Genomic DNA, 15,977 nt, shown 5'->3' on the forward strand with positions numbered 1-15,977 from the left:
TTAAAAAACCTAATTATTACCAAAAAAAATAAAGTTTAAAATTAAAATTTTAAACATTAATTAGGGATAAATTATAAACATGTAATTACATTCCCCTTCTTGAGATTTGATGGAATGATCCAAAACATAAGAAGGGAAAAACACTTTTTCCTTAACATCCATTTAACCAAATTATATGTATTAAATTGATATTAAAAATGTTGTATATTAACCAGTCCTTAAGGCTTTTAAAGTTATCATTTATTTCAAAATTAAAATCTATTATTTTAAAAATATTAAGTATGAGTTTTAGTTCTACCTTCTCTCTTTTTTTCTTTTTTTTTTCAAAGGGTTGTGGATAGATTTGTCTTTTCAAGTCTTTAGAGATTTAATAAATTTTATTACATTTTTATTTTAAATTTATAAATTATATTTTTATTAACCATGATTAAATTTTAGTAAAGAGAATTTTATAGGAATCTAAAATATTTTATTATTAATATTTAAAAAAATTGTTTTATTTTTTTCAAACCTCGGGAAGTGAGCTTCGTTAACCCCAAACAAAAGGTGATTGCGCTACTTGAACGGTTTTAGAAAAAAAAAAAAAAAAAAAAAAAAAAAAAAGCGCACCAACTCCGAAATCTCCTGTATTATTTGTTGTTTGACTTTTCATTGTCTCTCCCACCATATTTTTGTTCTTCCTCACTCTCTTTGCAGCTGAACGCCAAACCCAAACCCAATTCAATTTCAACCTCACTCGCTTTCATCTTCGAAGATAGGCCCGTCAACAGCTCTTCAGTTTTACGCACTGAAAACTATTTCTTGTTTCCTTTTTTCTGGTTATCTTTTAATTTGGTGGGTTTTTTTTTAACCGGCGGGAGTGACTGAAACTTTTGGTCATTGATCCAATTGCTTCCATTTACTTCTATGGAAACTCAAACAGCTTCCTCCTCCTCCTCCTCCTCCTCTTCTTATTGGAAATACGATGTGTTCCTTAGTTTTCGCTTTAAGGACGTCCGCATGGGTTTTATCAGCCATCTCTTCGCTGCTTTGGAACAAAAGGGTATTATCAACTACAGAGACGACGAAAACCTTCCGCGTGGAAAATATATTATACCAGAACTCTTAAAAGTAATAGAAGAGACCAAGTTTGCAGTCGTCGTTCTCTCAACAAACTCGGTGTGGTGCTTGGCTGAACTAGCAAAGATTGTTGAATGCATGAAACAGAACAGGTTGACAATTTTACCAGTCTTTAGCATGTGAATCCCTCTGATGTACGGAACCAGATGGGTATTCTTGCTACACGGAAACGGACTTTTGCTGAAGCCTTTGCTGAGCATGAAAGAGATCCCAATGTTAAAATTGAGGATTTGCAAGCATGGAAAGCTGCTTTGAAAGAAGTCGGCAATATATCTGGATGGCATGTACAACAACACAGGTAACATTTTACATTTGTATTGACTGCTTTGTTCACATTATTATATCAATATCGTAATTTTCCACAAAATTACTCCGATTGAAAAAGAGAAAATTTTTAATTTGTCCATGAATATTACTATGACTTAGGAAATTATACGCTCAAGTTGGACTTTGGTCGAAGAACCTTTGCTTAGTTTGAGGCATGGTAGTCTGTTACTGAATTAACATTTATTTTTATTTTTATAATCATATAAACTTTTGTTGATAAAACAAACTTCAAGACCTGAAAATATCCAGTACAGAAGCCAAGTCTTGAGAAATGGAGAGAACAAAATGTGGGGGACCTCTTAGAGGATCAAAACAACCCAATACAAAATTAAGCAGAGACCAGCAAGCTAGAGCATGTGCTGCTCTAATGGTCTCTCTGCTTCCCGAACAGAAAGATACAACTTGGTATACAATCTGCATTCTATAGTGAATTGCCGAGTCAAGGAAGCTTCGCTTTTTATAGTAGGCCCTAGTGCCTGAAGTCAAATGCTTGCCTTCCTTCAGCTTAGAATGTCTAATACCTATTATCTGAGAAGTGTAGCAGGAGTCAGACTAGGCCAGTATCAGGACAATGCGTTTAGACATATATTTAATCAATAGGCTTGTGATTTCCAAAGTTCGTAATATCCAAGGTATAATCCCATATATACTTCTTTTTGTGCTAGATATCTCATTCAGTCATACCCATATCATTTTTAATCAGCACTTTTCTATTGTTATCAAGTGACATTATTAACAAAAATTAGATATCAACAAGCTAAATATTTCCAAAAGGAAAACTCTGTGAACACCTTCTCTATGAAGAAACTTCTAGTCATTTTACCTCGAGAATAATCATTGGCATATATTTGGAATAATAGATGCATCTTTTTTTTTTATTTTTTTATTTTATCATCTGGGTCTATCTTCATAAAAACTTAGATTTTCTAGAAAAAAAAATACCTCAAACATGAATACCTATTACCTCCAAAGTTAAATAGAATATGAGTCAAATCAATGGTCAAGATAAAAATACCGTACTATATAAGGTAGTGTTAAAACTAAGAATATAATAAGTATTTATAACAAATCAGGAATATTGTAAAATTTGAGGTCAAATCACATTTTGGAATTAAACAAATGGGAGACACTTTTTCAAAATTATAAGTTTTGGATTTAGGGTGCGTTTGTTTTGCATTTTGGAGCGCAGCGTATGCATCTGGCTTCTTTTTTTTTTTTTTTTTTTTTTTTAACCAGTGCCTGGTGTACTATTCATAGGACATGAATAATTCATCAAGGCAAATGAACAGAAAATGGAATATATTTTTTTTATTGTTTTCAGTTTTTAGTAAAATAAGCAGTATTCAAACGCATACTTAAATGGATATTGTTATGATTTTCAACCATCCATGTCCATGACTATGACAAATATTACTATGACTAACAATGACTAATCTTTTTAACCTCAATTATTATCTCACTAATTTACATTTCTTGTAGAATTTCTTTGGCGAACGATTAAAATGTTTTGGACAAGTAAATAGGCCATAAGCGTAAATATATAGTAAATAATTCAATTGGTGCATTTGTTCCTTTTTCCTATTGTGAAGATTAAAGAAAAAGGGGAAAAAAAGAAAAAAAGAGTATGAAAATTAAATCCAAGAAACATACAACAAAAGACTTATTAAAATTAGGCACACTCTCAACTCATTAAACTATTATAGTTAGAAGGAAACATGTGGTTCTCACTTGGACTGTATGACACCAAACAAATCAAACCTCAATTACGATGCTATATTAAACACTTTTCAAATTTCCCATTTGCTACTGAACGAATCTAAGATTGTATTTTGAATGTTTTGTCTCATGTATTTATGCTATACTATACTGTCATCAAATTTATTGTTATGCTATCTTCATTGTAGTTCTGAAGCAGAAGTTATCCAAGAAATTGTTCAAAGGGTACTTGGAGAATTGAATCTTATATTATCAAGAACTAGTTCCAAAGATCTTAAGCTTGTTGGAATAGAATCCCGTGTGAGGGAAGTGTTGGATTTATATGTAGATGAAAGGTCGGGTGGTGTTCGCTTTGTAGGAATTTGCAGGATGGGTGGAATTGGTAAAACAACTCTTGCTGTAGAAATTTTTAAAAGAATTTCGGGTAGCTTTGAAGCTAGTAGCTATATTGCTGATGTAAGAGAAAAAACTGAAAATCAACATCTAGTTTCATTACAAAAACAACTTCTTTCTAATATCTTTATGGAAAGTGAAATAAAGATATGGAATGTTCATGAGGGGGTCAATATCATAGGGAATAGATTACGTGGTAAGAAGGTTCTTATTGTTCTTGATGATGTTGAGGACCAAAAACAATTAGAAGCTTTGGCTGGGAACCTTGATTGGTTTGGTCCAGGGAGTAGAATCATTGTAACAAGTAGAGATAGCCAATTGTTGAAAATATGTGGTGTGAATTACATATATGCAGCAAAGGGTTTGAATCCAGATGAAGCTTTGCAACTCTTTAGTTTGAGTGCTTTCAAGAAACCCCATCCCAAAGAAAATTATGTGGATTTGTGTATGTATTTTGTGAATTACACTAAAGGCCTTCCTTTAGCTCTTAAAGTTTTAGGTTCTTTGTTATTTACCAAAAGCATTGATGAATGGGAAAGTCTCATAGATAAAGTAAAAGTGGAACCTGAAAAAAAAATTTTGGACATTCTTCAAATAAGTTTTGATGGGCTAATGGAAACCCAAAAAGAATTATTTCTAGATATTGCATGTTTTTTCAAAGGAGAGAACAAAGATTGCATAAGAGAGACATTAAAAAGTTTTGGTTACCATCCAGACTACAATATTGGTGTTTTGATGGACAAATCGCTCATAACCATTAATGAAAATGGAGCTTTGTGGATGCATGATTTACTACAAGAAATGGGTCAAGATATAGTTCGTCGTGGATCTAAAGAGCTTGGTAGACGTACTAGGTTATGGCTTTATGAGGACGTCCTTCATGTATTGAAGAATAATACTGTAAGTTGACTTATCTAGACCTAAACTTAGAAAAGTACATATATTCTTACAAATTCTTCTAAGGATCTCCAATTATTCTAATTTCATTAATCTTGGTTATTAGGGAACAAAGGTAGTTGAAGGCATAATGCTAAACGCACCTATTCAAAAAGAGGAGCACTTGGGTGCTGAAGTCTTCTCAAAGATGAAAAAAATGAGATTGCTTAAAGTGGGTGATATGGGTAATGTGAAACTTCCGCAAGGCCTCAATTGTCTTTCTAATGAGTTACGCATTTTAGAATGGCATGGATATCCTTTGAGTTCCATGCCAACCAACTTCCAACCTAATAAGCTTGTTGAATTGAAAATGCATTGCAGCAGCATCAAACGAATATGGAATGGAATTATGGTAAGATTCACTTATTCAATTTTGTATTTTATTCCTTTTCATTAAGGCTTGAGTTTATTTAATTTTTTATTGGTTTATAACAGATTTTAGATGAGTTAAAACTCATTGACTTGCGTAACTCTCAAAACATGATTGAGACCCCAAATCTAAGTGGAGTCCCAAATCTTAAGCAATTGATTCTTCAAGGTTGTACAGCACTGTCTAAGATTCATCCATCTCTTGGAAATCTCAAACAGCTTATTCGATTAGATCTGTCTGGTTGCAAGTGTCTTGAAAGCCTTCCTCACAAGATCAACTTGGAATCTCTTGAAGTTATTATTTTTTCCGGCTGTTCAAGACTAAAGAAGTTTCCAGAGGTTGTAGGAAATATGTCATGTTTGTCTGAACTTTATTTAAATGAGACTGCTATAAAAGATCTACCATTGTCAGTGGAGCGTTTAACTGGCCTTGTTAAATTGGATCTAAGAGACTGTAAAAACCTTTCAAGTCTTCCGAATGCTTGTTATAGTTCGATGTCTCTAAAAGTTCTCACTTTATCTGGCTGCTCAAAACTTGAAGAACTACCAGAAAATTTGGGGAATCTCAAATGCTTGGAGGAGTTAGATCTGAGTGGATCTGCTATAAAAGTGCTACTTACATCCATCAAACTCTTAAAAAATCTCAAAGAACTGTCTCTTCGTGGATGTAAAGGGCTATCATTTAAATCTTCAAATAAACTCTTCAGGTTTTCTTTCATGCAACCGAGAAGAAGTCCAGATCTCATGGCCATGTTAGAGTGTTCTTTATCAGGCTTATGGTCCTTGACCAAACTGGACCTAAGTCATTGCAATCTTCAGGCAATTCCTGATGCTTTTCATTGCTTGTCGTCCTTGTCAATATTAAATCTAGAAGGAAATGAATTTATTTGGCTTCCTAAAAGTATGATTCAACTATCAAATCTACAAGATCTTTTTCTGCGTGGTTGCTCGAATCTTCGATCATTGCCAAAGCTTTCATCAAACATTAAGTATATTGATGCAACACAGTGTACCTCACTGGAAACATTATCATTAGGATCAGAATATGATTTCGGCCAGCACTTCAGCTTCTGAATTGTGTCAAATTGATTGAGAATCAAGGCTACGGTTACATGTCAACAATGCTAAGTCGTTATTTTATTAATGACAAGGTCTCTCTCTCTCTCTCTCTCTCTCTCTCTCTCTCTCTCTCTCTCTCTCTCTCTCTCTCTCTCTCTCTCTCTCTCTCTCTCTCTCTCTCTCTCTCTCTCTCTCTCTCTCTCTCTCAGTTCCAAGCATCTTTATTTGCATATTTCAGTCTTGTGAAGTTCTAAGCATCATTATTTGCATATTTCAGCATTACTATGGGCAAGACAGATTGGCACATTATATCTATGTTCCTGGAGCTGAAATTCCGAAATGGTTTAGACACCAAAATGTGGGGGCTTCAGTGAGTCTGCAAATGCCTTCAGATTTTTGTAACAAATTGATGGGAATTGCTATGTGCATTGTTTTCGTATTCCGCCAACATAGTCCATTTGAGTCATTTGACCAACTTGATTTTGAAGATTTGGGGCATAATAAATATACACATAAACTTTCATGTTCCATTAAATTTAACAATTACGAAATTTTTGGAGTGGCCGATGGTTTTTCCGAAGAATTTGGTAAGATTGAACCGTATCACCTTTGGCTGCAATATTTACCCTCTCAATTCTTTCACAAGGATTGGGAAAAAGCATCGAGTAAAAGCGATACTAATGGATTCAGTGATATTAAGATTGAATTTAAAACCTGGGGTCTAGGATTGGAGGTTACAAAATGCGGGGCCCGTTTGGTATTCAAGCAAGATGTTGAAGATCTCAAACAAACTATGGTTGGGTCTAGCAGCTGCAGCATCACTCCTTACAAGGATGATTTTGACGATTCAGCCAGAGATACCATAATTAAGGGAAGCCATGATGACTATGATGGGAAGGGGCTGGAGAAGGCACCGCACCCAAAGTGGATACAGTAACCTAATCTAATTGAAAATTGGATTGGGAATTTCAATTCATGCACACAATAACAAGGAAACTCAGACAAAGAGGCCAATGGCTGTGATGGTGATGGAGTGGAACTGGGTTCAGCAACTCAAAAACTGAAAGATTCCAGGAAGGTCACCAGAAAGTATGTTATTTTCAACTATCTACTTTTCTCGGGTGTTTTCCTTTTCTTTTCCCAGAAACTGTCTTTTTTTCTTCTTTTTTTTCTTGGTACACATTTTTTTCTTGTATGTGACTATTTCTGTGTCTGGCTGCAAGGAAACTTAAGGAAAATTAATGTAGAAAGGGTAAAGAACTTTTGAATTCTATCTTGTTTTGATGTTTTAGTTTCGGGCAATTGTAATGCTTGACTAATATGAGCTGAAATAGTGGCGCCAGACTTAGTTCTTAAGTTCTCAACGCTCTGGGTTCCCTTTGGAACATATAAATTTTGTTCTCTTATCCCATATTTTTCATAGAACCTGAAAGAGTGACAAAATGCTGGTGATTTTTTCCTATGGTTTTGTTTTCAGAACACATAAGCACGGCTTAAGCAAGCCAGTTGTGTTTGACTTTGCTGGCAATTTCTTTCCTTGGAATAAAATGCATTTTCCCCCAATAAAATAGGAGGAGCTTATTGTGGGTTATGTTGTTTTGTATAAATGTTTTCTAAAGGTACCAGTTGGAGCTAAGCCAGAAAGCTTTGGATGAGAATATAATTGTGTATTTGGGAAGAGGTTGTGGTAAGACTCACATTGCTGTACTGCTTATACACGTGCAAGGTCACTTGATAAGGAAGCCCCAAAAGAACATATGCGTCTTTTTTGGCCCTATTGTGGTTCTGTTTTGGCAGGTAAGCTAATTTATCTTTTTTTTTGTAATTTAATGTTCGATTTTTGGTAGGATTTAATTTGAGACATTTTTTTTAAGCTTATATGGCTGGAACATTGCACAATAACAAAGTGGTGTGCTTTTTGGCTTGGCTGTAGTGGTAGGTGTGTAGGCTGTGAAAAGGGGGTTGGGCTGTTGGTTTTTAGTGCCAATGTATGCAATTTCTCATCATGATTCTAGATTTTAAGATGGGCCTTCTTGATTCTATGTGTTTCTAGTTCACCTTGGGAAGGAGTTTGGCATTTAATAAATAGAGTGTTGATTATTCTTTGAACTCATTTGTCCTTGATAGTGCAGAAGTGTGGGCTTACTCTTCTAATGTTATGTAGAGTTTAAGCAAACAATAAGGCATTGGTGGCCTCTTTATTTGATAATTGAGGTCTCTTTTGTTAGTTAATCTATATATATATATATATATATATAAGCAAAGACCTCATGTGGAAAAGCATGAGATTCTGCCATGTAGAGCTTTGAATAAGTAGTTTCTCTACAATAAAAACATTAATTGTCATATTTACTCTTTCCACAACCTCTCCTCTTCAAGTCTCTTAGGATGCCCGAATGTCTCCTCAATTACACAAACTCATAGCTTTTTACCTCTTGCTCAATTCTTTTCTGTTTCAATATCCTCTCTTTCCCATACTTCTGGTCATATTCTGCCAAAACCCATATTGCCATAGTTCAATCTCAGTCTTAAAGGAATGACTTCAATGGGCAGAAGTTTTCTCCACAGTTGGCATCAATTTCACCAGGTCCCGAAATCCCTCCGTCCCTCTTCTATAAAACTTAAAAAAATGTTATGCTCTTCTCTTTCTCAATGTGTTTTGAAAATAATAATAATAATATCAGATTATGAGCTTTCAGAATCTCAGGGACTCCACTGGGGAGGCTTTTCTGTTGTACGTCAATGAGGTTTTACTCAATCTATATATATTACTACCTGTATTCCATGTTTGTTTACATAGAAAGTGGGCACCTCATTTTTGCTGAAAATTTTCTATGTAATCTTTTAATGTTGTGAGTGATTCTAGGAATATAGGACTGACTCAGAAGATAAGCCTCAAGCCAAATGGTCGACTTGACAAGGTAAAAAAAGAACCTACGTTTAGGTTTTTTATTTTATAATTTTTAATGGTATATATATATATATATATATATTTTTTTTTAAAGTATTCATTAAGAAGCTTTTTTGAAACAAAGAAACACATTGTTTGTTAATATGCAAATCCACATCCTGATTTCGGTAAATACAAACGGATTGGATTGAAGCCTAACACACAATCTACTCATGTCGTATAATAAGCTGAGATTGTGGGTTGTTGTGTACTACTATTGTGTAGGGGAGATAAAAATTAACTGAGGAACCATCAAACAAATATTAAAATTATCAGGAAAGATGTAAAGGTTCAAGTTGAGTATTTTTGTTGGGTAGTTGTCCAAGGCTCCAAGCCTTGGCAGTGAGCCAGTGATCTGCTCAGTATTTGAGTGGGTTAATTGTGTTTTTGTAAATACATAATATGTTCATGCCATAAAATCAATTTTTATAGCCAAAATAGAAATTCCATTCATTTTATGATACATAATAATCCATAGATAGAGTTCAATCTTCTTCTACTTCTTTCTTTTTTTCTTTTCTTTTTTTTGAATGTCCTAATGCCTCAAATCCTGGATCTCCTTAAAAAAGACAAGATGTAGTTCATGCTAATACTGTTCCATGTTTTGACACAATATTTATGCATAGAATATACTACATGAGTTTTCCCTTTTGTTGAATAGTTACCTTATTTCATCTGTATGCAGCAATAGGAATAATTTTTATTAGTTTTCCTTTACACTAAAACACTCTTACATGTCTTGTAGCTCTTTTTAAACATCATTTGCATGTTGTGCCCATCATGAAGTGATCAAACTTTACAACATTGGTTTTATTACACAGGTACACATTTCAACACAAAATTAGTTTGTAAATGAGTACATGGACATAAGAGGCAATGAAGTTTTTGTATTTGATGGTGCACGATGTGACATATCTAGCATATATCATACTAATAAATTTAATGGTCTAATTTATCAAGGACTTCTTTTATTTATTAATTACATATTACTTTGGAAAATTTCATAAATCCAAATTCGTATTTTCATCTCTCTAATGTGTTCTTCTAAAAAATAAAACTCTCTAATGTGTCAATTGTTATATAAGACAAATCTTTTTCAGTATCTCTTTTTTGTCCCCCTTTTTGGCTATATAGGGTTACTAGATACATGTGTAAGTTTCCACTTTTACAAATATATGAAAAAGGTCTTCTTTGTAAAATCTAGAACTTTGCTAGACACTATACAACATGATTTATGAAAGAATTTCTAATAGACAAGTATACTGAAAAGAATGATCACAGTTCTTGGTTTTTTCTTCATTTTTTATCACGTCTCTTTTTTGTGCTTCAATCTCAATAGTTGAATCTATGTAGTTCTTCCTGAATTTTTATGAGTTCTAAGTATATCTTTTACTGAAATGAAAGAACCTGTGTTCCTCTTTGCACATAATGTATTGGGAAGTGCCAAAAAGGCAAGTAAAAGAAATTGATGGAACAAATTGGCACTTCACTTGGAAAATGTGGTATAACTATCTGGTTGGTTGGAAATTATTTAGTTCTGAAATCAATGGGGAAGGTGGGACTCATAATGGGAAACATCCGCATGTACAATAAATTTGGGAACACCTTTCGATACAACTAGATTGACAATTTCTTGGGTTTTTGAAGGAACATTTGATAGAACACACATATTTTTGCTAAATAAAATTTGATAGAATATAATTACTGCTTAAGTGTGTGTATGATTGGCATAGCTCTGAGTTAAGGCCGTAATATGGTTGACTATGAAAGAAGCTTATAATGGGGTTAATGTGAATGATCTTCATTCTATGTATCTTGGGTTCGTGCTTACTATTTTGTTACTCTATATGTATCTTGGGTTTTAGGGTCGAGCACACCACACATGCTGAGAAGTGTCCAATGCAACAAAAACGGTCCAAGGGTAAGAAGAAAGCTAAGAAAGGAGATAAACTTAGTGAGATGACAAAGGCTATCCAGAGCTTTACTGAACTACCAAGGGCGAAGTTTATAGCTGGGCAGGCAAAGGCAAGTGGTAGCACTAAGCACGTGGGTGAATCTGCTGGCACTGATGATAAGGTCTCTCTTGAGAAGGCTATTGCCACACTCCATGGGCACAAAGACCTCGACGATATGACCTTCTTCAAGGTACAAAAGAAACTCTATAATTGCGAGGCTAGGATTTTCTTCATGACCGTGCCAGATAATAGGAAGAAAGCCTGGATGGAGTTCATTGCGAAGGAATCTGATTGAGTTGTGGTTGTGCTCGATGTGGTGTTTGTTTGTTTGTAATAACTTGGAGACATTGTTTGTAGTTGCTATATGTTTACACAACAATGTTGTGCTTTGGTTGTGATTCTCTTTATGTGTGTTTTGTTTTCAGCCTCTTTATGTTTGTTTCCAGATAATTTTGTGTAACTACATATTTGTTATATGGTTCACAGCAGATTATGTCAGACAACTCAAATTGGTGCAACACTGAATGTATGTAAATGTATGGTATTATAATGGTAGTTGTAACCTGTGTTTGAGAACTTACTAGCTGATGTGTAATTATTGTCGCTACCATGTTTTTGTATATTGTAGGGCATAATAACCTGGATGAGAGTGGTTATAAATTGCTTTCAATATTCAACTGAAATTGTCCAATGGCGAGTCTGTCGAGTATTAAGGGCAGTTCATGTATTTGAGAACATTATAATTAAGCTAGATGAAAATGCACATGAGCTCCCTCAAGAACTTGATGTAAAAGAAAAGTACTATCTATGGTTCAAGATATAGAAGCATTTTATTATGTATGTCATAATAGTGTCACTATGTTTACTATTGTATTTGGTTATGATAGGACTTCAACTACATTTTGTTATGTTATTGGGCATGTATAGGAGATATCAATGGTACCCATGACAGTGCTTGGGTTCCTGCTGTGAAAGCGATGTCATGTAGGAGAAGGAAAAATGAAATTATATATAGTATGTCGTGTGTGCATGTAATTTTAATATGCAATTTACACATGTTGATGTTGAACGGGAGGGTAGTGTTAAGTTGTTAATGACTCGAGAGTGATCCTAAACATGGCACGAGTTTAAGTTCTTATATAAAATGACATTATTTTATATGAATATAAAAGTAACTTTGTTCCAGGGGCGGAGCCACGGGGTCGAGAGGGACAACTGCCCCCTTCCCCCCTCCCGACTCCTCCTAAAAGACCTTATAGTTGCTAATATTCAGGAATATTCTTCTCTATTCGAATGCTCTTTTTTTTTTTTTTTTTAGTGAAATCTAGTCACCTGTTTAGAAAAGAGAAAAAAGTCAGCAGCAATTTTGGTGTTTATATTTATTTTTTTTTAATTTTTTCACTCCATTTTTTATTTAGTCACAATATTTCAATTGATGAGTCTTATATTTCTTACACAAATTATTATTATTAAAAAAAGCCTTCATGGTACCAAATCCATAAAGCCTCCAATGTCTTTTTTTTTTTTTTTGGTTCTATATCTCTTGTAAATTCAGTTTCAAAATCTAGATTTCTGTTTTAAATCAATCACATACATTACTATATCAATTTTTGTAAGTTTTATGTAGTAAAACTTGTAGTGTTTTTAGCAATTTTTCTAATTTTAAACACTGTGAAGCCAAATTTTAAAAACAATCAATGTACTGCAATGTGTATACAATTATACAATACAACTTTGCACGTATAAATATTGCTATATTCTTAATACTTTTAAATTGATTTATTTCTCTCAATTTGTTGAGGAATCAAATTAGATGTCTAAGCTTAATATATTTATACCAATCTCTTACTTTGATTATTAAAAACTATGAATTGGTTAGTTTTGTTTCTTTAGTTTAATGATATGAAATATATACTTTTAGTGAATTGAAATTACAGAAAATCCTAAGCGCAATAATAAGTCTAGATCAAATTTTAATTGAAATTAGGTAGATTTTGTATGACAATTACATTGGTTTATCTATTTTGTTATTAGTATAATTAATATTTTTCAGGTTTTTTTTTTTTTTTAATATTGTCTTTTAATCTTGCTCCCCTTGAAGTGAAATCCTAGCTTTGCCACTACAGGTTGTTCCATGTAGGATCATATTACCTTGTTGATTTAAGGTTACCCAATGGTACATTTCCTCTCACCACACAAAATATTTAGGTACCATGTTTAAGAATATCGAGGGAGGAACAGGCAACTTGCCAATAATGCTGTTAAAATTAAATTGTTCAATTATAGACGCTCTTCAATAGGAATGGTTATTGCATGATGCTTTGAGGTGCTAAAGGCACATTTTCTTATTTTAAACGCAATCCTCTGTTTTAAGCCAATAAAATTGCCTCTCATCATAAGTTTTGCATAATTTTGTATGCATATATAACCGCTTAGATGTTTTGCTTATGTGTGGGAAAAAGCTTAATGAGGGACAAGCAACGATCACAACTTATTGTTGAAAATTCTTTTGATGCAATGCTAATAAGAGGTGAAGGCGTGTACAAAACTTCAATCAAGAGGCATGTAGAGAGATGGGCTAGTTAAAGGATGACATCACTGAGGTGATGTGATACACTTTGCGTTGTCACTCTAATCTTGGAAACATGAAATTTGTTTTTAAAAAAGTAATGCGTTGACAAAATTTTCATAATTTTTTCATAATAAATCATAGATGGTAATTTGTTGATTCTAATTTGAATCTGTAATTGAAATTACTTTTTTGCTTATTAGTAATAGCCAATAACAATCTATTGCTATGGATCTATTTTGAAAGTATTATAAAAATGTTGTGAACATAGAATTTCTTTTGTTTTTTGGATGATGCATCACAATATAGTTTGTATTCACCAATTTTGTACATGGAACTTTTCTACAATTTGGCTCGAATGCACATTTAGAGCTATGTTTTTGTACATGGACCTTCTGCAAACAAACTAATTGTGCATTTCTAATCTACTATCAATAAGGTGAATGAGATAAATGAAAGTTAGTTTTGCATAACCATATTATGCTTAATATTGTACATTATTAGCAATTTAGGTCTCAACAAAAACCATCCATCTTGATTTCAAACATTTTGAAAATCAATTACCATAATCAGCTGACTATTAGTTTGGTACTGCGATAGTTATTTCCTGTAATCATTCTGAACTAAACTCTAAAACACAAGCTATGAAGATGAAAACATAAGCTCTATTATAATTTATAAGAGTTCTAAACTAAAAAATGCGGCTCAAGAAATTTAACCTAGTCATTCTCGGAATCAAACAAAAATAAAAAATAAAACTAAATTCATATTTTCAAGAGCCAAAAGACAAGTTGCTGTTCCAAAATGAGTTATATTTATACATGACTCGGAATAATTATTCGATCAAAAGAGGATCTAATATTTGCAAAAGTTCAAACCATCAAAGGATCTCAAGGGCGCGTTTTTGAACCAAGAACCAAGGATTTGGAACAAAGGAAATTTGGGCTTTCATTTATTGATTGAACCCAGAAAATTTATGCCCTTGAGTATTTATTCAAGGAACCTGATAGGTCATACCAGCACACCTTGGGTCACAATTTATGATTCTCCATTTTAATTCTCGATGGTGGAGAATTTAATCAGCAATCTCGTGCCTCTTACTTTAGTAGCTGATTTCTCAGCCTTTTAAGAGACTATGCTTTGGGTGTCAAGTCTTTATGATGTCTATGCCTGAAACATAAGACACTTGCACAAGCATATAGGAAACTTCAGGCATTCATTGACTTAGATTTATAAACAAAGTTGATTAGATGCATTAGTTAATTTTTTTCATCTTTATTCTTTGTTCTATATGGTATTTTATTCTTTTTATACGGACAAATTTGCATACATTGTGAATCCTGAAATGAGCCTACCATATGCTTCAATTTTTTTCCGTCTACATTGCAAGTAGAATCTGTCGGGATTATTGCTTCTGATCTGCACATCAAATTTGCAAGATCTTCGAAAATATTTGGCTGTCACTTGTTTTTAGTGCACAAGTTTTGATGAACTATGTTTGAATATTCTCTAGCTTCCTATGCAAATGCCATTGGCCGACATTTGCTTGATTTGTTATGCAATAAATTTGCTATTTCTCTAATACTGAATGGATTCTTGTGTGGTAATTGATAATTTATGACCACCGTGCTGGCTTGATGCTATGTTGCTTCTATCCGGTGAATATAAATAATTGGTTAGTTAAAGGCAGAGGAGAGCACTAATGAGAAACAAAAGTCAATTAATTAAGAGTGGTGTGGTGACGATTTGTGCGTACTAAGTGCATTAAGTAAGTGTGTAATAGTCTTTTCCAATTAATTAATATTCATCACGTGTGATATATATGATTGGTTAGGGAAAGATGTCGATTTGCTTCGAACCACACAACAGTGTTACAAAAAATGGGTACTCTCAAAAACTAAGGGAAATTTTCTATAACTTGGTGACCAAAGCCGACTGCCTAGCTAGCTCTTCGTGCAGCCGAGAAAGACATGGTGGCTTGATCAAGTAGTTGCTTGGGAGAATAGTGGAGTAAGCAAATTTTGTTGTTTATTGAGATTACCAATAGAAAAAACTAAAATTGGTGGCAATGACTAAACAAGGAGTAATAATGTCATTAAAAATCTTTGAATCTACATTGATATAGAACACAAAAAGAAAATTACAATGCTTGTTTTTTTTTTCTAAGAACAATTTAGAGAAAAAAAGCACACACCTTGGTTCTAAATTACATTCTTCAAAATGTAAAATTACGTAAATAAATAATAATATAGAACTGATAATCTAAGATTAGGGGCTATCTTATGGAAATGGAAAGTGATTACCCACCCATTTCATCCGATCAAAAATCAGTCTTTTATGAACATTTTTTGTTTTTCTTTGTAAAAATAAAAATTATATATATATATATATATAGTTAGGTTCAAGTTACACCTAGTGTAACTCTAAGTAATGTTACATCATCCAATAGCTTGTTATTGAATTAATATTTTGAAAATCCAACCGTTGAATTACATGTTTTATATGTTCTTAACATGCATGCCAATTTTCATATTAATTGGATGATATTTACCGTTCGATCCATAAACTCATATTTTATGCATTA

The 15,977-nt window shown here is 33.2% G+C and overlaps 1 protein-coding gene across 6 annotated transcripts in view; it reads left to right on the plus strand.

The window, feature by feature from the left end:
• Positions 1–1,161: 1,161 nt before the first annotated feature.
• LOC126702768 (disease resistance protein RUN1-like) overlaps positions 1,162–15,977 on the plus strand; it is a 107,682-nt gene continuing 92,866 nt past the window's right edge. Inside the window, exons 1-9 of one of the 6 annotated variants that reach the window (XM_050401597.1) lie at positions 1,162–1,417; positions 3,351–4,455; positions 4,559–4,843; positions 4,927–6,011; positions 6,197–7,008; positions 7,539–7,716; positions 8,786–8,840; positions 9,615–9,690; positions 10,735–11,404. In XM_050401597.1, coding sequence (XP_050257554.1) covers positions 1,266–1,417; positions 3,351–4,455; positions 4,559–4,843; positions 4,927–5,934 — 2,550 coding nt within the window. In that variant the 5' untranslated portion in view covers positions 1,162–1,265 and the 3' untranslated portion in view covers positions 5,935–6,011; positions 6,197–7,008; positions 7,539–7,716; ... (1 more) ...; positions 9,615–9,690; positions 10,735–11,404. Of the gene's footprint in view, positions 1,418–3,350; positions 4,456–4,558; positions 4,844–4,926; positions 6,012–6,196; positions 7,009–7,538; positions 7,717–8,785; positions 8,841–9,614; positions 10,054–10,734; positions 11,405–15,977 lie in introns of those variants that run through there. The other 5 variants (XM_050401598.1, XM_050401599.1, XM_050401600.1 and 2 more) reach the window with 5 other exon arrangements.

Source organism: Quercus robur, chromosome 10 (assembly GCF_932294415.1).
Source record: "Quercus robur chromosome 10, dhQueRobu3.1, whole genome shotgun sequence".
Classification (NCBI taxonomy): domain Eukaryota; kingdom Viridiplantae; phylum Streptophyta; class Magnoliopsida; order Fagales; family Fagaceae; genus Quercus; species Quercus robur.